Source organism: Epinephelus moara, chromosome 4 (assembly GCF_006386435.1).
Source record: "Epinephelus moara isolate mb chromosome 4, YSFRI_EMoa_1.0, whole genome shotgun sequence".
NCBI lineage: Eukaryota > Metazoa > Chordata > Actinopteri > Perciformes > Serranidae > Epinephelus > Epinephelus moara.
Window position 1 is genome coordinate 32062059 of NC_065509.1, and position 26894 is coordinate 32088952.

At 40.8% G+C, this 26894-nt stretch overlaps 1 protein-coding gene across 3 annotated transcripts in view; it reads right to left on the bottom strand.

Moving 5' to 3' along the window:
* The window catches only part of atp8a1 (ATPase phospholipid transporting 8A1), a 146096-nt gene that overhangs the window by 53805 nt on the left and 65397 nt on the right, over positions 1 to 26894 (bottom strand). For all 3 annotated transcript variants that reach the window (XM_050041623.1, XM_050041624.1, XM_050041625.1), the window contains 9 exons: positions 24575 to 24647; positions 18348 to 18453; positions 15733 to 15815; positions 14807 to 14856; positions 14370 to 14439; positions 12403 to 12487; positions 10030 to 10169; positions 6600 to 6738; positions 832 to 896 (listed from right to left, as the gene is read on the bottom strand). In XM_050041623.1, the coding sequence (XP_049897580.1) occupies positions 832 to 896; positions 6600 to 6738; positions 10030 to 10169; positions 12403 to 12487; positions 14370 to 14439; positions 14807 to 14856; positions 15733 to 15815; positions 18348 to 18453; positions 24575 to 24647 (811 nt within the window). The remainder of the gene's footprint in view (positions 1 to 831; positions 897 to 6599; positions 6739 to 10029; positions 10170 to 12402; positions 12488 to 14369; positions 14440 to 14806; positions 14857 to 15732; positions 15816 to 18347; positions 18454 to 24574; positions 24648 to 26894) is intronic.

The following is a 26894-nucleotide window of genomic DNA, read 5'->3' on the forward strand; positions in this document are numbered from 1 at the left end:
TGATGTATTGATACTAAGTTTGTAATGATAGTCAGGAGCGTGTTGCTGTGTTCCAAAAGTTGAACTTTGTTATGCTGTGTTCACACTCAGAGCGACATGGCAACAGCATGATGGCCTACATTATCACCAAGTAGTCGTTGGAGTGCTGCTCAAATGCTCATTAATGTGGTTACGTCGTGGCAGGGCTTGGGTGAGTCTGCAGCTTGCCACAAAGTAACTCAACTGAACGCCATCTTAAGTTTGTATTTGTCCAAACGGTATCTATGCTTTTGATCGATGTTTGAGCCTTATTTTAACATCATATTTCGCTGCCCCATTGTGTCCCTGTGTGCACTGCAATGCACATAAAGCTAGCATAGCATCAGCTAACTAAGCTAAATGACACAGTACCACAGCTAGAAACAAAAACATGTGATTGGTTAACACTTCATTGTGTCATTGGAGCATTGAAAAAAGTCCAGGCCAGCTCAACTTTGATTTGTAGAGGGTCACATCTGTCCGCAGCGACACATATCAGGTGTCAGATTCTGGCTTCACGTTAGCAGCTTTTATTGAAAATGATATGTAGCCTGTTGCTGTGTCGCTTGTAGTGTGAACACAACATAAATCTCAGGGTGGAACATTCGTGCTCTGAAAAACAGGCGCACCATGACAGTGACCCTTCCGCACGTCTACATTGAAAATAATGGATCTGAGCCCGCAAAAAAACGTTTACGGGCCTTTAGTAAAACATTTTGTGAAACACTGATGAGCTTTTTATGCTTTGATGAGGTTTTTAGTTCTGTATGCAAGGATGTGAATTTGTGGATTAGCAAAATGCTGATTACTCACATCAAGAGTGTCTTCATTGATCACGAGCATGCCCATGTTCTTGGTCAGTAGTTTGCAGGAATGTCCTAAAACAGAAAGACAGAACATGAACTTCTGTGTTTTACAGAGTAAATTTAGAGGACTGTGAAAGACTGGAAAATAAGCAGGAAATACTTCAAATTACTTAATCTATGAAATTGTAGTTTACTTTAGATTTATTAAGCCTCTTTACCTTGGGGCACAAACACACAGATTAAACAGACAAAACTAAAAATAAAAGAGAAGAAAACAAAATCAAACAAATCAGGGAGGGAGGTAATAATTATGTAGCAATACATTTTAAGGGACACCAATTAAAATGTTACAGCTCACAGCCAGTGTCTCGGGACATAACTAATGAGTTTGGTTTACAAGAGTTTGTCAGTTTCCTGTTTTAATAGGCAGTTACAACTCTGAGTTACCCAGCATGGCCCTCTGGGGAGCGTTCCCCTCAGCTCTTGGCTGGGACAGATGCTCAGGGTCACCAGCAAGGTGGGAGAGGGAGCCTCCCATTGGGGAAAACAGAAATGTTTCTCGAACCCAGACTGAAGCCTTCAGTTTCAAACCGTGGCCGTATGAAAGGGCTGCCATCTGTGGCATAAACCACACGAATATTTGTGGGCTTCAACACTTTGCTTCTGTCTGGAAAGGGATTTTAGTTTCTTTAAGAGGGTTACCACAAAGCCCATGTTTTGTGAATTCATGGGTGGCATTTTCTGTGAGTGAAACTGAGATAAGATTATGCACGAAAAAACACGCAGTCACACACAATAATGCACACACAGTACACACGGAGGGGGCCTAGCGTGAGGAAATGAGAGGGTTTCACCTCCAGAGTCAAAACCAAACAGGGCTGGGGTCTGGGTCTGGCAGATTGTTTTCTTAAGTGCAAAGGTGCAAACGTCCAAAAATTTGCCAATGTGAGGAAAATGTCTCCCCATCTCAACACTGTCTCTGCTCCCTTCCCCCTCGTCAGTTCCTGCCACAGCCCTTCCGCTTAATGTGTTTACCTTAAGCTCATTTGACTGTGGCCAAACTGCCCCTTTTTTATTTCACCAGAGAAAGTTGAATTCCTGGCCTTTCTCCATCTCAGGCGGAACTAAACACTGCTCCCACAGGACTTGAGGAATGTGTAGCAGGGACACTCGAGTCACAGTAATCTCAAATGTTGCGACGGGAGCAACAATTAAAGATACAATGTTTAGCTACAGAGCAAACTCTTGATTTTGGAAGGAAGGAAGAACAGGGACCACAATATAATGGCTGCACTTGGTGAAGTAGGTGGGAAAGTATTTTTGCGTGGGCAGATAAGGTGTTGTGTGTCGCTCTGTTAAAAGGTAGCGATGCACCCTCTGGACAAATTTTACACAGCATTGTTTATGTGCTTCTCATCTGTGATAGTGTCAATAAAGTGAGAAACGTGAGCTTTTATTTACTTCTGACCTGTTCTGGGACTCCCTAAAAACTTGGTATTTCACCCGGGGGCAGTGCCTTTCACAGAGCGTTGTGTGCCTGACACATGTTCTCGTCAGCTTGCATTGGATCATCTTGTAACTTGTTGGATACGCCATCAAATCTGTCACCTACAAAGTTGTTTATTAACCTTAGATTTGCCTTAACCTCAAGACTACACCTACAGGAGAACTCACACCCAACTTTTTGTGATCATCGATTTACAAAGTACACACTTAAGCCCCTTTTCCACTGGACAAAAAAACCAACTAACACTTACAAACATCTGGCTTTTGTCTTTGGTGGGAAAGGTCACAATCAGCGTTCATTCCCGGGACAACTGACTCTGCAGTAGTCACGAGTATTCACTGGCTCCAGCTCTAATTGGCCCAAATCAGCAGTGATGGAAACATGATACCCAGGTGCGGATGCTAATTTTCAGCCCTTTTGCAGCGCAATGCAATGAAGCACAAATTCAGTTCGTCTCCATCAAAGCGATGCATTTATATTGATTGAATTATGTCCAGCAACAAAAATCTACTCAGACGATTTAGTATCGCTGTAGTATTTTATATCAATATCGATATCGATGTAGTATCTTATATCATTAAATACCCAGCCCAGATGGGATTACAAAGCAGACTATCGATTTCACATACATAGGTGTGAGATAAAATATACAAATTACAGGAAAACATGAATAGTGTTTACTGTATGCCTTAATACTTGACATACATCAAATAAAATGGTGTCACACTGTATGCATGTATTAGTCTAGTTTGCTTAATTTTCTGAGCTTAGGAACAAAACTGGCCTGTATTGTGCCAGTCAGCCCAACTTCTTCATACCAAAATGATTCAGGATTTTTATTCTGAAATCTTACAAAGGTCCACGCAGGTTATCATATAAAGTGTGAACGTGCACTCACAGGCTGAGACAGTCATGGATCTTGCTGAAGTATGCATTGCGGCATCCTTTAAAACCAGCCCATCCAAGTTTTTCAGGGAGTCTAAACGTGTCCTTAGCATTACATATGTTAAACTCCCTTTAAAACACAGCTCACAGCACTGGGAGCGTGTTCCAGAGCAAACATGTCTCTTTCCTCAGGCAGTCAGACACAATGTCAGAGTAGTTACTGCACATTATGTCATGGTTATTATTATTATGATAGTTCAGGATGAGGAACACAGTGAAACAGTAAGAGTCTTTACAGTCTTTAAAAGGATCTGCCATGCTTCAATATCATAAATATGTAAAAAATAAGTAAACTCAGCTGCATTTATACTTAAAATTCTGTGCCAAGAGTGGCACTTGGGTGGTTCAGGCCACCTTGAAATGTAGAATAATCTAAACTTAATTGGTTTAATTCACCAGTCCAATGTGGCAAAAGGTGCACCATTAACCCTGGCAATGAGGATCGTATTTCAGTGAGGAAAATAGTAAAAAACAAAGTCAATATTGAGCCGAGATTTTAAAGAGCAACTTAGTCAAACGGCGGTCCTGTAAAAATACTTGGAGTGAGCATGTGCTTCTGCGGAGCTCCCTCACATCTGGGCACTGTGGGCACAAAGGGCTGATTCAGTCAGGCCACAGTGGTAGGTAAAGCCACAAACGGAGGTACTTTTCATATCTATTTTTCTGGACTTCATGTTTAAAGCTTGACTATATTCAAGGTAGAGTTGCTCGTCACATTAAGCCACATGTGAGAGCCATGACACCAAGGCCAATTAAGGAAACTGAACTGGTGGATCAGAGTTCGTCATTCACCTTTCTGATAACATCTGCAAGGCTAAAACCTCTGGAGGGGCCAGATACGTGAGAGCTGCCTCCTTGTGTACACATGCCTGTTATTTATTTCATGTCAGTGCAGCGTGCTCATACATCATCTAGCATTCTGCGACAGATGCTTTTACTAGATATGTGTGACAGAGAAGCATTCAGCCTGTCAGTAGTTTGTCTTGCTGGGTGAAGAATGACCACAGGTCTGACTGGAGTACCTGTAAGAGTCTGGCAGACAATCAATCACAGGTTCACCGGTGACTTTTCAACTGATTTCAGGCCAAGTGCACAAGCAGGGCATGTCGTGAGGCACACATATTAATGGGAATATGTGGATGTAAACAGAATTTAAATAAGTTTGCATGAAAGGGGAAATCTTACATATTAAGTTCAGTGTACTGACAACGACAAGTAATGTTGCATTTCCACTGCATGGTTCTGCACGGCTCTACTCAACTTGACTCGCCCTTTTTCGTTTTTTTTTATTGACAAAAGTTGTAGATAGTAACTGCTACTCTTCCAAGTGAGCTGAGCTGATACAAGAAGGCAGAGTTAAAACACTGCACACCACTGATTGGTCAGATAATCGTCATTACTGCGACACACGACATCTTGCACAAACCGGCCATTTTTGGATTTTTAGACAGTCAATAGTAACCGCAATGTTTTTATTCACTTGACCCAGATTTTAAAAACTGGCAGCCCACAAAACTGCGGTGTATAATTTACAAAGTGTAGATGTTTCTCTGTTTGGTTGCTGATGAAAGGATTCAGCAAGTGTTGCGCTGAAGATGATGTCATGACAGTTTCACACTGCGTTACTATGGCAAACAGAAGAGAATACCACTTATATTGAAGGGAGACTATCCACAGTGGAAAACAAAAGAGAGAAAAAACAGTGGTAGTGTGGCTGTTGATGAGTTGAGTGTAATACTATGTAGACAGGCAGGTTACCCAGGAGGAACTGGATATACTTTCCTATATATTTCATTAGCTTTTTGGCTGATAGGTGGGTATATTGTTAACAATAAGCAAAAAAGTTGAGTATACCCCATTTACTGTACCTGCGTATACCCTCCACCACACCACTGGAGAAAAGGACCTGTTACCAAAAGTGAATTTAATCAAGTCAAGCCAACCTGTGCAGTGGATATGAAAGTTAAATCTCAGTTTAGTTTTGAGACTTAACTTTTTAACAGACAGCCTGTATTACCAGCTGGAGGATTGGAGTTTGACAGAAGTGGGCATTTAGGAGGCAGGAAGCAACATAATCCCCAGAATAAATGTTGGCATTGTATGTTTCTGCACAGTAACGGGATCTAGCATTTGTACATTATTACCTAGTGGCTATGTTGAAACAGTTCTGTGGTTAAGTTTAGGCACAAAAAACACTTGGTTATGGATCATAAAAGGTCGTGTTTTGACCTAAAATACTCTGCTCTGGTGCCACAATCGTCATTGTAAATGTCACAGATGTTGCTAAAAAACATTAGTTGTTGTTTGTTAGTCTTGAACAGGGGTCTGTAGTGATTTCCAGCTTGGCAGCCGTCTCCCTTAGGTGTCATGCTATCCACCAACATCTCCACCATAATTTAGTCATACTCGCTGGGTTAATTGAAGAACTACTGCAGCTGGTGAGCTAATCAGCTAACATGGTAGCCACCAGCAAACAATAGCCACACACACTAGCCAAGCTAGCTGGCTTGCTAATTAGCTACCAGGATTTAGTGTTTTTTCTTTGTGATGATAAAAACACAGTTTTTCATACCAGTTAACTGTCAAACTGCTGTATCAGCTAACACACTAGCCACCAGTGAACATTGTGAGTGCTTGTCAGTCAAATGGCAAAGCTAGCTGGCTAGCTAACAAGCAACCAGGATTTCACTATTTGTTCTGTGTGACAATAAAACCACACAGTTTATTCATACTCACATGGGTAATTAGCGAACTACTATAGCTGGTGAGCAAATCAGCTAACATAGTAGCCGCCAGGGAACACTGCAAGTGCTTGTCAGGCAAATGGAAAAGCTAGCTGGCATGCTAATTTGCTACCAAGATTTCATATTTTTTTCTTTGTGACCATAGAACCAGACAGTTTATTCATAATCTCATGGTTAATTAGTGAACTACTGTAGCTGGTGAGATAATCCACTGACACGATAACTGCTAGCAAACATTGTGAGTGCTTGTCAGTCACAAAAGCCAAGCTAGCTGGCTTGCTAATTAGTTTAGGAGATTACAAAGTCAGCTCATAAACGTAATCAGAACTACATCATTTTAGAAATGTTGATATGATACATATGAAACAGGCGAATGCAACATATCTGTGGTTTGCAGAGATGTACATTTACCTCTGGCAACTGGGCTGCAGGGGAGTCTAATGATTATGCAATAGAGTTGTATTATGGGAAATGTAGGATCCAGTGTTTTTGGAGCTGGCCCCACACTAAGAGTAGAAGTGCAGATAACTTGGCCCCTTGTGAGTCTCCCAACTTCATAAAACTGCATCTGACTCGTACCAATGTTAATGGCTGTTTCCTGTTTGTCCCCTGTCAGGATCCAGATCTTGATGTCCGCCTTCATCAGAGTCTCAATGGTCTCGGGCACCTTATCCTGGAGCTTGTCCTCTATCGCTGTGGCCCCGAGCAGCTGCAGGTTCTACACCACAAATGAGAAAAAGACAGAAAAAAAGGTCAATAAAAAAAGTCTGTAAGTGGCGGTCACAGCAGAGGAAGGCCTTTGAAACGTCATGTGTCAGAGAAACATGTGAACCGGGATTGTGTCACTCACTCACTCGTGTTTTTCCCTTCATCAGCTGCTGTTGTTTATCAGCCAGAAAAACCACCACAGGCTTAAGAGATTTTGGATCAGTTACTGTGCCTCTGTGTGTGTGTACATCTGCAGACACGATCTCTCCCACACAAAAACACCCACAAAATACTGTTGGAGGGTTTTTTTTTTTCCCAGGAACGTTGGTGGTTCTTTTGGGTGGGTTGTGGGCTTATATGGGCCCATGACGGGGTCAAAGATTTGACGAGACCCAGGGGTGGAGGGGAGACAGGAGCCAGCAGCAGAGGAAAGGCAGGGGAAGCTCTTTAAGTCGTGACCTGAGCCGTGCTGCCTATACATCTGTAGCTCTGTCCTCTCTAATCATTGCTGAACCACACAGCACGGAGAACTTTGCCTGAGGAGGAACATGACTCGAGCTGATGAGTCCTTATGAGCCGGTTTGATGTGAATTGTTCTATTGTTCATGTGCTTGTTGTTGAAGGCACTCTGTGTGGATTATGATACAAGAACCACTTGGATCAGGATTTCAACCCCCGAGCCAGGGTGCGACCATAACACCAGTGACTGGCCAAATGCTGGTAGATGCTGTCTGGTGCTAGTGGACGAACAATAATCTAAGTCAGAAGTTAAGACTAAAATCCTATCTTATCTTAGTTAAGGATGATATTTAAGATTTTTTGATAGTACACAAACATGTTTCCCTACTGCATCTTATTTAAGGATAGGAATGTAGCTGTCTCTTTCTGCTCACTTCTGGCCAGAAGGCTCTTCACCTCCAACATATATTGACACTGGATCAAGGACGTTACGTTATTTCTCGTCTATTAAATTTCCTTTGACTGGTTTGGCTTTCTCTGTTTGTTTTTGAGTTGATGGGTGGTTGGGGTTGTCTTTCTGTCCTTACTGGTTCTGCGTTCGTTTATTAATACTCTGTACATCTTTATTGAATTACCAAGGACCAAAAAGAATCAAAGACCTGTCCTAACTTGGGGATTTCCATTGTTAGAAATTGTAAATTAAGATGGCTTAGACCCTGTCCTAATTTTAAAATAACTGCAGGGGAACAACATGAACACAGAAAATGAATGACTGAAAGCCTACTCAAAATGTATGATGACACTTAAACTTAAATAAATAACTCAAATGAATTAATTCATTTTAATTAACAATACATTTAAGTAAGTGAGAAGAAAACTCCCTTAAAAAAAGGGTAGGGTCTCCTCTCTTCTACCAACACAATTAGTGCCTCCGACTACTCGCACTCCATGATAGCAAGCTAGCTAACCAGTGATGAGTGAGAGCTGTTAATATTATATCTTCTCCATGCTGAGTAGCCTTCCAGTATCTACGTATTCTTATTAAAGATAAAAGCATGACACATGATATGAGTGCCAAGTGGAGAATAAAACTTCCTGATACCGTTAGGATTCTTAAGTTAAGATAAGGTAGGAGGTCTTAGATAGGATAGGACCACAGAAATAGAATGAGAGTAGAACGGACACTCCCATTCAATTCACTATAGCAGGACAGCCAGAGCAGCAGCCATTTCTATTTGTACCCTTACCACTACAGTGGGCTAACTAAGTTTCTCTATAACAACCAAATGAGCAGTGGAGTTGTGACGTTACATTTACAAATGTTTCTTTTGTTAATGTTAATTGCATGTTTGCTGACACATGATGTTACGTTACTGTAGCTGCCTCCTAAGAGCGAGTGAGAGCTGCTCAGTGGACGGCTGAGACGAACAAAGAGTGTTGGGATACACAGCGTTTTACATCTAACTCTGTAAATTAAGGGTTTATTTCAACCAGACCACAGTCAGTGATTGTTGGAACAGTGGACCACCTAATTAGATGACTAACAAGACTAAGGTGGTTCTGAGGAATTTTATTTTGAGTTTAAATGAAGTGTGTTTTACGATAATTTAACAAGGCTATTAAGTTAAGGTTAGTCATAATTTGGTGAAAGGGAGAAGCTTAGATTGGTGTACAGGACTATTTTTTCTGTTTAATAAGGAAAATAGGCCAAAACGGAGTTCCCAAACTAGTGATTGTGTGACAAACTTTACAGCCCCACTGACGTGTGTCGTCACCATAACAACTAAAAACAATCACTATGTTCTTTTGTGTCAGTCAAATGACCACAGCAAACAGTTTAATGTCCTTTCTATTGGATAGAGGAATCAGGAGATAGGAACTGCTATTTTTCCTATTTTTGAAACTGAAGAAAGGAGCAGCAGTTAGGATATTTTTCTGTAACGAGGCCTCTGGTGTTTAATAAGAGAAGCAATAACTTTGCTGCAGTGTAGGAGACCACAGGACTGAAAGATTTATCTGTTGCATTCAACACACCTGAGAAATGTTGTCCAGTTACTGGTGGTTTATCTGAGTTACAGCGCAAGTAGTCCAGATATCAGTGAAGTTCGTGAATTTTCCTTTCACAAAAGTGATCACACTGGAGCATTGTGATGTGAAGGAGTAACTTCAGATGACTCACACAGTGCTGGAATGTCTCTGTCAAATTTCACCGTGACTCCATTGTGCCCCCGTGTGGCGTGACTGCGTGCATTCTTAAATACGGGTGGCCCCAAGGAGCAATGAACCCCAAACCCTGGCAGCATCAGTGCCACACTCTGCCCATTAAGCAATGCACATTACATTTTCCTCCCTGAAAGCTTTTATGTTTATTTCATGATTGATTGCCTCCATTTGTTTTGGGCGGCCAGGAGCAGCCGTGAGGAACGTGCCAAGTGGTTGATTTACGACTGTGGCTTCCTGTGTTTGACTAGCGCTTCCTCATAGACCCACCTCACAGTAACACCAATTCTACCTGCTGGTGAAACCTTGAATCTCCCTCACACATACACACATTTTTTTTTTTTTTACACTTTTTCACTTTCCCAGGTGTGATTGCACCGACCCCGTTAGTTACACAGGAGGCCTTGAGTCTGTGCCCAGGCTGAGTTTTTTCTTCCTGCCAACTAACAGAGGCCTATAAAGAAATGTTTTGTATGAACCTCGTACATTTACAACAGTTAGTAAATGCAGGGTGTTACGAGATCAAGAAAGACTGCCTCTCACTTCCATTCCACAATGAAGTGTTCAATTTTATCAGGAACTAATACCACGCAAACAAATATCAGTTCTACACTTTGCACACCTTCTCTATCAGCTCGTAGCTCTCCTCCAGTTTCAGGGCTCTGTTCTGCAGGGAGGTGCAGGCTCTGTGATGGATCTCCAGCCACTGCTGATAGGACGACTCACTGACATCTGCCACAGCAAAGCACAAAGTCCGTAGCCCTGGAGGACGAGAACAACAACATAAACATCAAAACCTTGAACTGTTGACTACACTGAGCTCTGTAGTAGATGTTAAGTGAGTCATTCAGATAGATACAGGCAGTGTAGCTGCTGGGGACCTCCTCACTGTGTACCTGAAGAAATACTTTGACATGAAAAGTGAGAACTTAAATCATTAAATTATTTCTTAAGCTTTCCCGTACATTCCAGAGCAGTGCTATGTCCTGCACAAAAAGCAAGTGCACCACAGAGGTAAGTTACAACATAACTCTCAGGAACAACTAAATAGTTACACATACCCCCAGGGTTGATGTAATGCCATCTTGCAGCACAGTAATTCAGTAGAGACCTAATTTATTGATATGTTTCAATATCGATCCAGCTTACAAGGATGTGCTACGATTCCATGCGGCTCATGCCAGTCAGAAAGCTAATGCTCACAATGAAACTGTGATGATGAAACTCTATCTTTGATCATGAGGGGGTCACCAACAGTTACACTGCACAGATCTATCTGAATGACATACTTAACATCTTAAACGGAACCGTTTTCACCTCTTAATATACACATTTATTTACACTCTTGTTGTGCATGTGCACATTTTACTACATTACATCCCTGTGACACCCGTCTATTCATGCAACTACTTTACTTCATATTTTATTTGTTATATTTTATCCTGTATCTTAACATGCATACCTTGACATCTTTTTATTTTTACTAGTATGATTTCATTATTATTTTTATTCTTATACATACTTTAATTGCATTCTTGGAGGGAGTCTGTGAACAATGTTTTTCAAAGTGGGAGGAATGGGAGGAATAGCCTCCCACTCTCAATTAAATCCTCCCCCACCACTGACACTTTTAAGACAAATCCTAAAACATACATGTTTTCAATGGCCTTTGGTTGTCTGTAGTGGTTTTAATATTTGAGTATTTTATAATCTTTTCACATTTGTGATTGTTCTTAACAGTTTTATTTGTGTACATTTTATATTTGGGTGTCATTTTTTTTTATTTTGTGCAGCACTTTGGTCAACTGCGGTCATTAAAATGTGCTATACATATATATATATATATATATATATANCATTTGACAATACATGACTTTTAACTTTGAGTGGCCACCTGCCTCAGTTATGACTTACGTTTTGCCCCAAGCAGTCGTGGTGCAACCAATTCTAGTAGCTGATTTAGTTATAAACTAACTAGTAGTTACTAAGTCTCTAGTGTCGACTTTAAATCCTGACTTAGGAGAGAACTTACACAGAGCTGGTGCAGCCTGGTGCTGACCTTTTAAAAGAACAGGGTGGGTGGTTGCCATGGAGAACACAACACAGGATGGCTGGCAGCTGACTACAGCTGACATGTGTTATACTGTGGTAATATGTGTTGGTGGATGTGTAACGTTCTGCCTTGTGCATATTTATTATGATATGATATTGCATTTTATATCATATTTAGGTTGAGTTATTAACATCTGTCTGGAGATAACAGATGGAAATTGACCATCTACACATACTCAGGTATAATTTATTCCCCAGCAGCTAACACACCGCAATAATTTACCTGATACTATGTTAGTGCAGCAAATCCCATCTAGACACTTGCTTTATATATGTCTTGTATTCTAAGCAGGATAAATATGATTCAGACACAGTTTTATCTGGATTTAAGTAACATGCATATAATGTTAATCAGTAACTGTGTCCATAACTGGAAGTCCAAACACCTGAATACATTTCAGAGTTATAGATATATTTAAGAGACATGTAGTATGTAGTTATTAATAGTTCTTTAATCTTGTCAGCGAGATAAAGGCTGCTATATTTTATTCAGGCCTCTCCACATTACAGTGACTGGAGATCTTTACAATCTGTCCTGGATGCTATATTTAGCCAACATCAAATATTCCCAATGACATCATTTTGCTGGTGTCTCACAAGGGGGCAGTATGAACACAGAGAAAAACAGGAGAGACTCTGATGCAGTGTCTTTCAGCTCCACTGCGTTGGATTAATAATCCTTCAGCATGTTAGGATTTACTGCTCATTAGTAATGACATATGAGGATAAATTCTAAGGGGAAAAAACTGCGTCTTCTGCTGATGCAGATGATCAAGCGGTGATAATGACCAGACAGAAATGTGGGGAGCACATACTGTAAGTTAGAAGCATCCTAAGAGATGTTTTACTTTTGGCAGACAGGGGGCGATGTTCATCCACTCACCCTCAGTGGCAAACTGTTCCAGGTGCTTCAATGTGATCTCTTTGTACCTAGAGCTGTCTGCCAGGCGATCGTAGATCACAGTGTCCTGAAGGGAAACAAACACTCGTTTGTTATTGACACCCGGAGTGAAAAGAAAGGAACCGCCTGAACTTGGGCTGCTGCACAAAAGACTGTTCTCAGGATGGATCCGGCTCTTTCTGTTGCCTTTTCTGTTTCCACTTAGATTATCCCAAAAAGCTGTTTGTACTGAAATCATGCACTAACAAAGCAGTTACAGGGGAATTAATTAATACACAACAAATGTAGCTGGATCCTGTGATGGGTAAATCATTTTCAGAGTCATCTGTATTGTTAACATAAAAAACAAAACATTTGAAGTCCAGATGAAACGGCATTTTGACAATATCTAGCTACAGTATTCTAACATATTTTTCAGTGAAACAGGACAGGTAGGCACAGTTTAATGTTGGAAGGAATCATGGATGTATTAAGTGACCTGAGACCTGGATTGTGATGCTCAAAAAACGTATCCACTGATTTACAGACGTCTCTTTCCCAATGTAAGTCTATGGGAAAAAGTCTTTTTGGTCACAATGGCATCACGTGATGGACTAAGGAGTTGTAATTCCACTGATTGGCCACTACAAATACTGGCTTCAAAACCCGCATGGGAGCCTAATAGGAATTTGTTTTCATTGCTAAAAAGGGGGCGTGTCATAATAAACATGAAGAGGCTACGACGGTTTACACTCAAAGAGACAGCAGTATGTGACGGAGAGAGAAACAGAGTCCATCGTATGCTCCATGTAACGTTAGTTGCTGAAGCAGTCCACTGTAAAATAACTTGCACAAAAAACTGGAGCTGCCTTAAAGTAAATAAATTCTAGGAAGCAGGCCTGTAGGTTTGAGGAAAGACCCAACAGCATAGCATGCTATTGCTAGCTAAAAATTCCAGATGTATTTATGTGCGGATATAATATTATTGGTTAAAACTGGTTGGCACTAGCTTACATAAGCATAAGCAAAGTGTAAGTCATAGCATATTTTGTTTAACAGGAGGAAAATGGATTGGACTTTCATATAATATATATAATATATACAATACAACAACTTTTTTTTTCCATATATTGTTAAATAGCTGCAGAGCAGGACCAGAGATGTGATCTAAAAATGTTAAAGGGGCATTTTTCATTTCATCATTTCATTTCATTTAAATTTACAGGAAGAAAACATGATTGGATTTTGATATACTACATATAATATATAAAATACAGAGACATTTTTTTTGCCATAAATTGTTAAATAGGTGCACAATATGACAATCTATGCAATCTAACAGCGTTAATAGGGCATTTTTCATTTCATCTCGACTTAAGGATGACAGCAGCTGTAGGCTACAGTTTAGCATTAATCTAAAAAGTATTAATCTCGCGGATTTGTTTTTCTATATTTAGCAAATGTCTTTTTTGATATTGTCACCAAATAAAAACTGTGCCAAACAAAATTAAAACATGAGCAGGTGAAATAAAACATCAGCACAAAACCTGCTAAGAGAAAAACGGCTAACTCATAACAGAATATAGAGTAACATGTTTCCCAATCATTAAAAATGCACCGAAACGTTATGTTCTTTTGAATGTGTAATGTTGCATCCATTAATATCTAGCTGCAGCTGTGGAAAAAGGCTGCTCTGGTCATTGCTTGTAGCTGAGAGCCTTCCTCTGAAATATGTTTGTATAACCTTTATTTTGCAGAGATACCCATGTGTGAAATATGGTGATCTCGCTTTATGCCGCCGCTCATTGAAAAGATTTCCTGACAACAGTGAGAGGCAATAAGGGGTGGAGAGTGTTCAACACTGTGTGTATGTGTGTGTGTGTGTGTGTGTGTGTTTGTGTGTGTGTGTGTGTGGGGCGATGATGGTGATGGGCTGTCATGCGTTGCCATGGAGAGAGACAGACACTCACAGCTCCTTTGCAGTAGAGGCGGATCTTCCCAGATGGGGTGCGCATGATGACTGACATCCTTTTCCTCGCGCTGTGAGAGGGAAAAAGGCAAGAGAGAGAAGAAGAAGAGGGTAGAATAAAGAAAGAAAGCAAGTGAGAAGAAATCACATCACAAGGTGTAACAGCCGCTACAGCAAATTATCAAGAACTGTTTGAGCTCGCATATGTCTGCTGAAAATAGTAATCACAGAAATGGAAATCACACCTGGGTCACACAATTAATTTGTACGAATCATAAGAGCAAAAGGAAGATGATGAACTCTGATATCATGCAATTCATTTGACGTTCATACAGTAAAATCAATAATTTATGTGCACCTACACACAACAAATTACAGTATACTGCAGCTGTACACTTAATATCTAATAAAATAATAATGCTGTTATTAGTGGTTTACCTTGTAAACTCCAGCACATGAAGCAGTTCGTACTTCTCCTCTGTTCCAGGCTAAATCCAAAGAGACAGACAAATTAATGCACTCCACAAAGACACATCTCCACCTCAGTCTTCTTCTGAGACACCTTATCTTACATAGCACAAGCCACCCTCCTCAAATCAGCCCTAATTGCGCTTTAAATGTGTTTATCAGTTGCCTGCACTGAGCTGATGGAGGGAGAATAACAAGGTAAAATTCAATTAACTTCCTTAATTGTAGAGACCGCGAGGTACAAGCCAGAGTGATTAAATAGATGCTGTGAGCTTTAGGAGGCCTAATAAAGGTTAAGAAAACGGACAAACGTCTTGGAGACAAGATGTTCGCGGCACAAGGAAGGGAAAAAAAAATGGAAATGGTTTTGGCCTTTCTGCCTCCGCCTCTTTGAGTGCAGTCATCAGGTTAGCCAATTAAGGGAACAACAGGATGGGTGACCTGAGCTTTGGAGAGGACACACTGCTGCCTCAGCTCAGCGAGAGTGGTGTTCATCATTTTACATTTCTGTGTGGATACAAAAGACTGAGCTCTCTTCGGCATTATGCATATTAGTTTTAGTTCAAGGTCTGTTTTGGAACATTTGAGCAAAATAAAAAAAAATAGTGAATTAATTACTAAAGTTACTGCCTGGAGATATTCTACAGAGAGACTAAAACTTCATGGAAAAAAATAATTGGGGTGTGCAGTGTGGTTAAAGGACTAGTTCAGCATTGTGGGAAACACATTTAATCAAGCTCATGTCCCCAAACATATATCAGTGTGTCTTATAGGCTGTCAGTCATCTTTCTAGTTTGAGCTCACACTAGACCATCATGACACTCATATTAAAGATTAAGTGGATCCATCCATCAGTGCAATAGCTTGTATGCCTTTCATTAAACTCGTCAACTTACCATTTCCACAATGACGCTGTCCGGGGTTCGACCAGAAAACACAAAGCCGAGGTTTCGTGCTGCTCTCACCAGAGCTCCTTCATCTACAAAGCAAATTAAAAAAAACTCAAAATGTTACAGATAAACACACAAAAACCAGAGCTGACATTCACGATAAGAACCATGTTCACATTTTGTACATGAAACTAGTTCATCTGAACACATCTTCACACAGCGAGGGCAGTGACTGAGAGCTGTGGACCAGGTAGCTCATGCTACAGCTTGCATCAGGATGCTGCAGGGCGAGAAAAAGCTCTCTGCTTGTTTTTTACAGTTCACTAAACTACCCTTCTCTTTGCAGCTATTCCCCCACTCTGCTTCCAACCCCAAAGCTCCATAAGACCATGATTGTTTTAAGCAATCAGGCAAAAAATAAAGTCATCTTTCTTGAGCAAAATGGAAGATGAAGAGCAGCAGCATTGCTTTGTACAGTTAATATAAAACCCCTTAAACCAATCAGTGTGTCCATTGTGTGCATTTATTGTTCCTTTATTGCCTGTTTTACTTCTTGGGCTTGTCGATCATTTTGGCAGTTCCTATTTTTATATTCTCCCATTGGAGGTATTTCTTTGTTTATATTTGGATCACAGATTTGAGCATTTAAGCACTGTGACATTTTCAGAGTTCATTAGGATGATATTTTCCCCACTGCGTCTTGGTGGTGAAGCCAGTGTGCAAATGCGTTGAGCTGCAGTCATTCTTTTAAAATCAAAGACATTGAAATCTTATAGCCTCTGTAACTAATCTCACCTCCTCTAATAGAGGTGATTTTGTGGAGTTAAAAAGAATCCTGTTTAAGGGCATGTTTGCATTGATTGGCAGGTGTCTCATCACTGGTGTGGATGTGATAGACTGAGGGATCAAAGCGAGGCTCAGAGAATCAGAGTGACACACACCATGCATTCTGTTAACAGGATATTTTATTTTCTAACATGATTCCTGGCTCTGTCTCCGGCACTGATGATTATATAAATGTCTTTATGAAATACTGCTGCCTGGAGGCCGCAGCCATGTGTTCCATTTGCAAAGACACAGAGGTCATTAGATGGAAAATTAAATATCTCGACAACAACAAAAATATCTCAAGGACACTGCATTTTAAAAAGCACCTGGAGCCAGGTTTAGCCAGTTTCACCCAGAGCTGCAGCGCCACAAATTTAAGTCTTGCAAATTCTGGACGTGCAGTTTCAGTTCAAGTTGGAAAAGTAACAGCTGCAGCAGATTGGACTTGCACACACATGCATTTATTGCTTGCATGTGTTTGATGTTTAACACTTTACACTGCAAACCTGCAAAATAAAGGTTTTCTTACATAGAGCATTATTTTTCAGATGAAAACTGTGCTCACACTAATTGTTTCTTTTGATTAGCAGAGGGTGGAGTCTTAACTTGACTGTTGTGCTGAGTATCAGTAAAATAAACTTAAGTATTCACTGGTGGAGTAGTTAGCTCTGGACAACTGACTCTGTCTATTTCAGCTGTAATGATCACACAACGGTAAATTGCAAAATCTATCTTTCTATTTCTAAATCTGAGGGTCGGGACTGAGGCTATTATTTGCCTTTCCTATAGGTGGCGCAGGGTGGTATGTTTGGAACTGGACTGGCAGTGACCCAATAACTGCGCGAAACTTACATTTTCAAGTCCATAAATGTTACATGCCCTTTTGATGATGTGCTTCGAATCCTATTACTGCATATCGCTAACTCGGCTTCTGCTCCGGAGCCTCTGTGCTCCACTGTCTCATAGGTTCCCTCGTATCGCAGCTACGCCTGGATCGTGTGTCGTGTTTGTGCTATTGTCATTCATGTCTGCCCTGCATCTCTCTCTGGCTCTGTCTCTCTCGGTCTCTCTCTGTCTCAATTTCTCTCTCTGTCTCTCCCTCCATTTTGTCAAATGGATTACTGCAAATTTGTTAAGTTGATCTGTTCTGTACGACATCTATTGCACGTCTGTCCGTCCTGGAAGAGGGATCCCTCCTCAGTTGCTCTTCCTGAGGTTTCTACCTTTTTTTTCCACTGTTAGATTAATTGAATTGAATTAAATCTGATCAGCAGCTACATTTTAAAATGTCTAGTCTTAATTATGAACACCTTTAAAATCCAGAGGGACGACTTGTTTGCCATCCTGATTTTTTTATTTTTTTTAAACACCAGACATAATCTGGGCAATAACAATTTCTATCAAAAGATTTTTAGAATTTATGGCAGTGGTACAAGATTTTGGTGTCGGGAGCATTCTAGTTTCTGGTTCTGGTTGGGAACCTATCGGCTACTATCTGACAACGATTAAGCTTTTTTTTTAGCTATTTTCTACTTTATCTGTTCATACAGATTAGCCGAACGTCTTGGCCCAGATATCCACTGGCTACATCGGAACCTTCTGAAATATTTGCTGTTGCCCCCGGAGGTTTAGCGCCGTTGCACCGATAGTCGATAGGTTCCAAGATTGGGGCAATAATAACAATCCCAAACTGTATCTGTGCACACACATTATACACCAGGTTAAACCAGGATAACATGCTGTAAATCCAGAGTCAGTATTCCACTATCTGTGTTGGTGACCGTGTTATCTACCTGGAGATGCAGCCTGGTAGGTGATCTTTCCATCTGTGCGCTCGGGGACTGCAGTGTGACAGATGGCCATCATGGTCATGAACTCCAGGATGACAGCAGCTGTAGGCTACAGGAAGTGGAGAGGACACTTTGACTTTTAATGTTCTTTAATAAAATACGTTGCAACAGAGCTGAAACAAAACAACTAGAATGACACTGATGATACTGTTTGACAGACTCTGACTCGCCTGCATGACTTATAGCTGATGCACATGTGTCAAGTAAATGACACACGTTCATGTACAATGCATGCACTGTAGATTTGGGGCATGTAATTTGGGAAGTGTAAGTCTTAGCAATTGTTGAAGGCTTTTTGTGGCATGAGGTTTGCTGCATCAGAAAAGTTAAGTTCATCCCATCCAATCCACACATTACGTTTGGAATATCGTTTAGCTAAATGCTGTCTGACTTGCTCTACAGACTCCATTTAGTGTTGCATAGAACCAAACCACAAGAAATGTAAAGCTAGTTGTCTGGTGTCTGGCCATTACACATGCCACGTCATCATAGTGTGGTTTGCATTCACGCAGATAACCTTTTAGAAAATACCAACTACAAATACTGCCCCACAAATCTATATTTTACATCAGCAGAAAACACAGGGAACAAGGAAACAGACAGAGACAACTGAATATCCCTTTCCAGCAGGGAACTGCACTAAAAGTGAAACTTATCTATGCTCTCTTTAAAGCTTAACTCCATTTACAAAAACAGTAATTTTACCTCGCTGAACATGGGAGCTGCTGGTCTACTGCTGCCTCCATCAGTTAGTCTGTTTGTTTTATTGTGTGACTTTGGGGTTTTAAAGGGTTAGTTCCGATTTATCAAAGTCACACAATAACACAAACTAACTGATTGATCAAAGCAGTGGTAGACCAGCAGCTCCTATGTTCAGCAAGGTAAAATTACTCTTTTTGTCAATGGAGTCTGGCTTAGAAGTGAGCACAGAGCATCACTTTTAGTTCAGTTATCCGTCTGAAAAGGGTTTCTGTTGGGTAAGTACTGAGCATACAACTGGATAAATGAGACTTGGATTATACTGCATATGTTTTGATATAGTTTTGCTGTTGTTAAACTCCTATGAAGTATTTTCTTCATTTTTGGATTCTTCGACCACCAGAGGCATCTAAGAAAAGCAGTGTTTTCCTCAAGAATTCAACATAACACAGGGTGAGTAACTGATATACAAACAGTTGCTTGGGGGGTAATGTATTTCATTTAAGTAGCCATTTACTCTACATATTGTTTTTTAAAGCCACCTTCGAGTGTTTCAGTTCCTGAAACATGTGGCTCAGGATCAGCCAGACTAATGACTGCTGGTAAAAACCCAGAAGGATCCCACTGACAGACATTTGCTCATGCGTGTGCATGCAAAATAAATGTGCTTCATTTAATGAAAAAGAGGGCCTAACTTATACACTGAGGGCATTTTGCATTAATGAGGGGAAACGTATGACTAACTAGCCGAGGGGTGGAACTCGGACAGGCATCTGCTGAGGCTCCTGTCTGAGGCTGCAGGACCACCAGCTTCTAGTCAGTGAGGCAGATATCAGGTACCTTCAGGGCTGCGCCAGGCCTGAGTCATATAGCAAACAGTAATCAGGCTGCTGATGGTCATTAAAAATGAGTTCAATAACAGAGGAAGCTCACGGTATTAGTGCCCAAACATTACAGCAACAAATGAACGTACGACGGTGACACAGAGACTCTGCAGCAGATGTAAAAAAAAATATATGCCATGCTATGAATTGTTGACTCCTTATTACTTAAAAACATCTGCTGTTCTCTTCCCTTGTCAAACAAAAGGCTGGGTAAACACACACACACACACACACACACACACACACACACACACACACACACACACACACACACACACACACACACGATATTGTTAAATTTGCTCGTTCTGTTGGCCATGGCAACTCTGATGAGAGATCTCGAACAGGGAACAAAGGAGTAAATGAATGGAGGGGGGGGGAGGGCAAATCAAAGGGCCTCTTGTAAATGAAAGTACACAGAGTCTATTACAGTCCAGGTGGCTTTCAGAGCCCTCTCTGCCTCCTAGCAGCATGCTAATCTGGTCTGGGCTGACAGGTATCCTCTGAAGGACATGTCAGTGTGTGTGTGTGTGTATGTGGTCTTATATTTTTATCTTTAGGAGGAGCCAGTAGATTTATTTTTAACACTGGGAGCGAGGACATTTTTTTGAGAGTGCCGACATTTTGGACAGTCCTCACCTCTTCTCGGGGCTGTTTGAGGGTCTCAGCTTTTGGGTTTTGGGTTTGAGGTTAGAATAAAGTTTTGGTTAAATCTGGAGTAAGCGTTTCAAGTTAGGAATATAATTTGACATTTTGGGAGTCTCTTTGCCTGGCATCCTAACAGTGACGAAATCACAGCACTGAGCCAAGAGACAGTCCGGCCTCTAAAAGCCTTATATAACCACAACTTGATGTGTTCACTCTTTAAATTAAATAAACAAGATATTGCGTGTTAATTAGTGAGATTTAGTGGTGCTGATAGGTAGATTTTCTCACCCTTGGATAAAATCAGACTTGCAGTTTCTCGCTGCTTTCTATATGCTAAGCTAAGCTAACGGTCTCCTAGATCCAGTTTGAATTTAAAAAGACAGATAAGGATGTGGTACCATCTCATCCAATTCTTCGCAAGACAACAAGTAAAAGTATTTCAAAAAGACTTTACTACTTCTTTGGGGTTATGAGCTAAGGGATGGATTGTATCAATGACGCAGTGTTAATTTCAATAACCAAAACTATGACAAAAATTAGTGTTTCATAATGAAGACAAGACGTTAAGGAGATAAAAATAGATCTCTGATAATAAAAACTGTGACAAAATGTATGTTTTGTTTTCACTGACAAGACCAGACGGGACTAAAAAGTCAGCGGTGGCCTATCAGCCACTTTAAGTCAGAGGAGAGGAAAACAGAATGATTAAATATTTTATGAAACGCATCTGCTGGAGAAAGGAAAAAAATATGTCTAAATTAAATTTCAACACTTAATAAAACTAAAATGTAAGGACTTTATGTCAACAAATTCACTTCGAGTTTTGTGCTATGGACCTCTCCTTGAGATGTGTCTTTAATAAAGTATGAATTGAATTGAAATTGAATTTGACTAAAACTATGACAGATAAAAATGACTAAAATGTGACTGAGACAAGCACTTTCATCTGAAGACTAAATGTAAAATAGCTACCAAAACTAACACTGCAGTTAGGGTCCTCACAAGTACAGAAGTCAAACGTGTGTTTGCTACCCACGTTGGTGGTAACCTACGCAGAGGGCAGGACCCATCGTGAGCTTTGCTCTGATGGCACAATTAGAAGTGACAGCTAATACTGTGCTGCCAGCTATCACCCCCACTGACTCCTGGGTAATCTGTGACACGACAGCAGTGACGGACACTCATCACTTCAGACGTGGCCAGTGTGGAAAAAGTTGAAGGGGTCAAGAGAAAATAAAGCAAAGAGCCCAGACGGACGAGCGAGCGAGCGAGCAAACACCCACGAAGGCTGCTGGAGCTCTGCGGGCGGAGAACATGTCCAGTGACTCAAGAGAACATGAAAATCACCAGAGGGGATGTTTATTTTTGTCAGCACTGTTAATTCCCCTCTCCTCCAGTCTGCCTTCCCCCTCAACACTGTATCAACACTACTCCTACCAATAGCCCGCGGCAACACAAAAGTGTTGTTAATGATAAGGATTAGTAATGTTTAAGTTAGAAGCGTCCTGATGGCCATAAGGACAAAGTGTGTGAGCTGTGAGACCATGAGGTGTTAAATGAAATGTATCGTTTAATTTACTATCTATCTGTCATAAAAGGAACGGGGAAGCATTGTGGCTTAAAGGTTAGAGATAATGTCATAACAACCTTAAAGGTATACTATGCAGGATTTTTTTTTTTTAATTTACTGACTCCCAATCATCACTTATGACCCACTCGAAATGTGTGGTGGTGTATTTATCTGCAGATACTCTGCTCTGCCTTTATTTTTGTATTTTCGTCTTTCTTTTTGCTGTGTTCGGGACGTTCATGGCAACAGTGTGCAGGTGAGGTTGGGACTTGATAAAAAAAAAATAGTGACCAGGTGCCAGACTGTAAGCAGCATGCATCCAAAAGGAAGCTACAAAAATGCAGACACAGTAGAAGCAAATGTAAAACTCCTTCAACAGTACAGTGGCTTGTAGCGTACGTACAAGTAGTGCGGGGAGGAGGGGCCATGCTTGTTGCGTTTACAACAGTAACCAACAATATCTGCATAGTATATCTTTAAGGTTTCTCAAGTATAATTAAAGAAATAGTACAACATTTTAAAAATACCCTTTCATGCTCAGAGACAAATGAGAAGTTCAATACCACCCTAACGTCTGTGCAGTAAATATAAAGCTATGACCAGAAACCAGTTAGCTTAGCCTAGAACATAGACTGGAAACAAGGGCAAACAGCTAGCTAGTGACTTCCTGAAGTCTTGTCTCGAGGCAACCAGTGGGGATTCAGGGAAGTCAAGAATTTACATTTCAGTTTTGTACAGATTAAACTAACAAGACATAAGGTGTTAATTACAGACCTTTAGAGGTGCAGGAAGGTGGATTTTGTTTGCTTTAGACAGAGCCAGGCTAGCTGTTTCCTCCTGTTTCAAGTCTTTAGGCTAAGCTAAGCTATGCTAAGCTAAGATAGCTTCATATTTACTGTACCAACAGTGGAATCAATCTCATCAACTAACTCCTGGAGAGAAAGCAAACAACTGTGTTTTAGAAATATCTACATATCCCTTTAGTGGCAGTGCCTTTATAGAGAAGGTAAAAATACTTGATGCTTTGTGAACTTTGTGAGATAAGGGCGCCATATTTGAGGTAAGCTCTCTGTTACATCTATTACCAAAGTGCATACACTCAATCCAAAAACAAGACTGTTATCAATATCTGGTTATGTTCTTGAAGGTAATGCATCTAGGTCTGTGCTCCAACCATGGGCTGCAAAGTCATATGGATTTGTATTGTTTATCGTGATTCGTTAGTCCAAATACCTATGCTTGACCACCGTAGCAGGCACAACATCGCAGCATCGTTTTCACAAGATGGCGTCTCCCCATCCGAAACATTTAACACAGTGTGACATGAACATCACGTTCTCTATTGAGAGTTAACCTGCATTAAACTTCAAAGCTTTCAAAACACATGACAGCATCGTGACAGGAGTCTTGTCACATAATAGAAGGGGACTAGGAGAAGGCAAAACTATGACTCATAAAAGTGCGACAACATTAAGACATCCACCATCAACAAAGCATTAGCACAACTACAATACAATATATTAATCATAAGCAAAATCATTAGCAGAGATTCAGAGAGACCGTGGTTGGTTATGCACTATAATTAGCAGTGGGCGAGGGGGCTATCAATATGAAAGTAAAGCAGATCCTCGACAAACTCAATGTGTGGAGAGATTCTGCTGTCATAACAAAGCAAACATCACAGTGGGATTACTGCCTTCCCTGGGCGGTGCTACTGTACGTAATTAGATGTGACATTCTGCCTCCCACACGCTGTTCTGCAGCTGAGTGACTCAACCAGCCAATCAATCACAGTTTGCACCCCTTTCATTACCACAGGTGGCCTTTACTGCTCCCTCCAACGTCCTGAGACAAGATCCTAAATGCATGTACGAGTCCATATTTTGAGACAAAGGCACGACTACTAAACATCTGATTTTCTTATGTTCTTTTTGGGCAGGTTTCATATTCATAAATTCATATAAATGTAATCACTCTGCAGCAGTACAGAGCCCTGCAGTGGAAAAACAAATAAACCTGCTTCATCCTGTCAGAATAAGATAATTAGGTTTACAATGTCCCGTAAAGAAAACCTCAGCAGGAATTCAATCAAACGAATATTAAACGGATTCAGTCAATCTGTCTGACAAAACATGCCACACTGATCCGAAGAAAATGACCAGAAAATTATACATGCCACTAAATATCGCAGCCTTTTCACCACTTTTAAGACACAACATAAACACAAGTCCACCACATCACTGAGGTCCACTTAAGATGGCAAGAAGACACTTTACAACCAACCACAATCAGATTCAAAATCCTTCTTAGTTTTCCTAAACAGCAGCCATCAATGCAGACGGGTTGCGAGGAACCCTGACATTACTTACGTGATTACTTTGGAGGTTTTCCAGTAAGCTCGGGTCATTAAATCCCTCCTCGTCCAATGATTGTGTGCTGTGGCTGGAAAGAAGAGACGGAGAAGTCAAGAAGACAGAACACACTGGAGTACTTGAACAGCCAACTGGAACATTCTGTTGTGACAATAGATTAGTAAAGAACATATAATTAATTTGCTTCATCACCAGAGCATATTCTGACAGCAACAGGAGAGAATAACATTTTCCACAAGCCTCTGACAGTTTTCCAATTACAATAATAAGCATGATATAAGTGTTTATGTACCAACGGCAAAAACGAAGCCCCTTGGAGCCTGCATTGAAAACCCTATGGTTTCTCATCACATTTAACACAAATACTCCCTAAAGAACTGTCAACCACTGTGCGCCGTGGCAGGCAGTGGCAATACAGACTGTATAAAAGAAGTGGACGTAGCCTCCGGGTCTGGAATGTGAAGCCAATGCCTAAGTGCCGTAAAGTTGCATCCTTTCTAATGGCCAGCAGGAGGCGACTCCACTGGTTGCAAAAAGAAATCCGGTTGTATAGAATTAGAAAATGGCCATACCTCTCACTTGATTTATTACCTCAGTAAACATTTTCCGAATGAGTTTAAGGTCTTAATCTTGAGCTTCAAGTCTTCCTCTATACAGCATGAGGTTAATTTTGTAAATTATGGTCTGATTTAGAGGTAAAATTAAAGCAGAGTACACTTTAGGGTGTGGCTGCATTCTTTCTAATGGCCAGCAGGGGGAAAATCCACTGATTGCAAAAAGAAGAACGACTGCATCGAGACAAGTTGCTATCACAGTGACCTCATATTAGACACAGCTGATTCATACTGTGCCTGAGTATGATTGCCCGTCTCTCAGCTTTCACATTAGTTATGTTGCTCTGTACCCGAGTACACTTGCGTCATCATCGACATGACATTTTTATTGTGTTACAGTGTAGAAGAGGGCACCACAGACAAACACTGCTGCCCCGGGGACCATCATAAGCGGGGAGCAGCGAGGCGAAGCTCTGCTCCTGGCTGAAGGAGGAGCTGCTGTTTGTGGTCAAGGCGGCAGCAAAGCCGGATCTCTCTGACGTCTGATACAGCAGCTTCAGTACTTAATTAAGACTGTTTGATAACTGGTTAAAAACTCCTTGTAGTTATGTTGAATAGCAGTCCGCTTCCGTGTTTTGGTACAGCTGGTGTTCACACCAGATGCATTTCGTACCGCAGTACACATGAACTGTACTCGACACTACCTTTTCAAGTGGACTCAGGCACGGATCGGCATACCATGCCTGGGTACGGTACGCAGTGTTCACGCTAATCAAATGAGTTGGACTTTGGCGTCCAGTGTACTCAGATCTGGGCCCATGTCCCTGACGTGAAAGCCTTAGCCCTTAGCCAGATCCACCCCTCACTTCTAGCTCCAAAAGACCAAGATGGCAACAGCCAAAACGCCAAACTTGAGGCTTCAAAACGGTACTCCACAAACCAAGGCTTGATATTACAGTGTCTACGTCCACTTCTTTTATACCATCTATGAATTACACACAGTATTCTTGTCACAACCTAAAGAAAAAACACTACAACTATAGATTATAACTACTGTCAATTTGACTGTTGATTATTTTCTCGAGCCGTATTTTGCTATCAATACAAAAGCATCAAATCTAAAGCTAGAATCAGTGAATGTGTAGCATTTTTTGCTCAAAAAAGTTTGGAAATACTGCCCAAATAGTTGCCAAATAATTTTCTGTTGACCAACTAATCAATTAATCAACTGATCTTTTCAGCTCTAGATAAAACTAACGTGCCCTGAGACTGGCACCACAACACAGATCTCAGACTGGTGCTGTGTGCCATCAGTATTGACATTTGTTGAGAAAAGTATCAACCGCAATGCAGACAGAATGCAAATGCAGGTCCCCTGGGCTTCAGTAATGTAATGTACAGTGTGACTGTTTGGAATTCTGTTCATGCCGGCAGAAGCGGATCATCCTTTGAGAAAGCAATGTCCTGAAATGGGACATTATTATTTCACAATGCACAAAGAATCCACACTCATTCATTTATTCATTTCCCCCCTTTATATATTTATCATTTTCCCCTCAGTCATTTCCATAAATAATAAATGGTGTTCCCCTGCTTTAGAAATTAAACAATGCGAGAGGAACTGCTTACAAGGACAGAGCAGGCAGGCTGAATATCTGGCAGCGAAAGGAGACCATATTACTCATACACTAATCAAAGCCAAACCCTAATAAATTACTGGAATACAATTAGTCTCTCATACTTCATACTACATCCAGAAATGC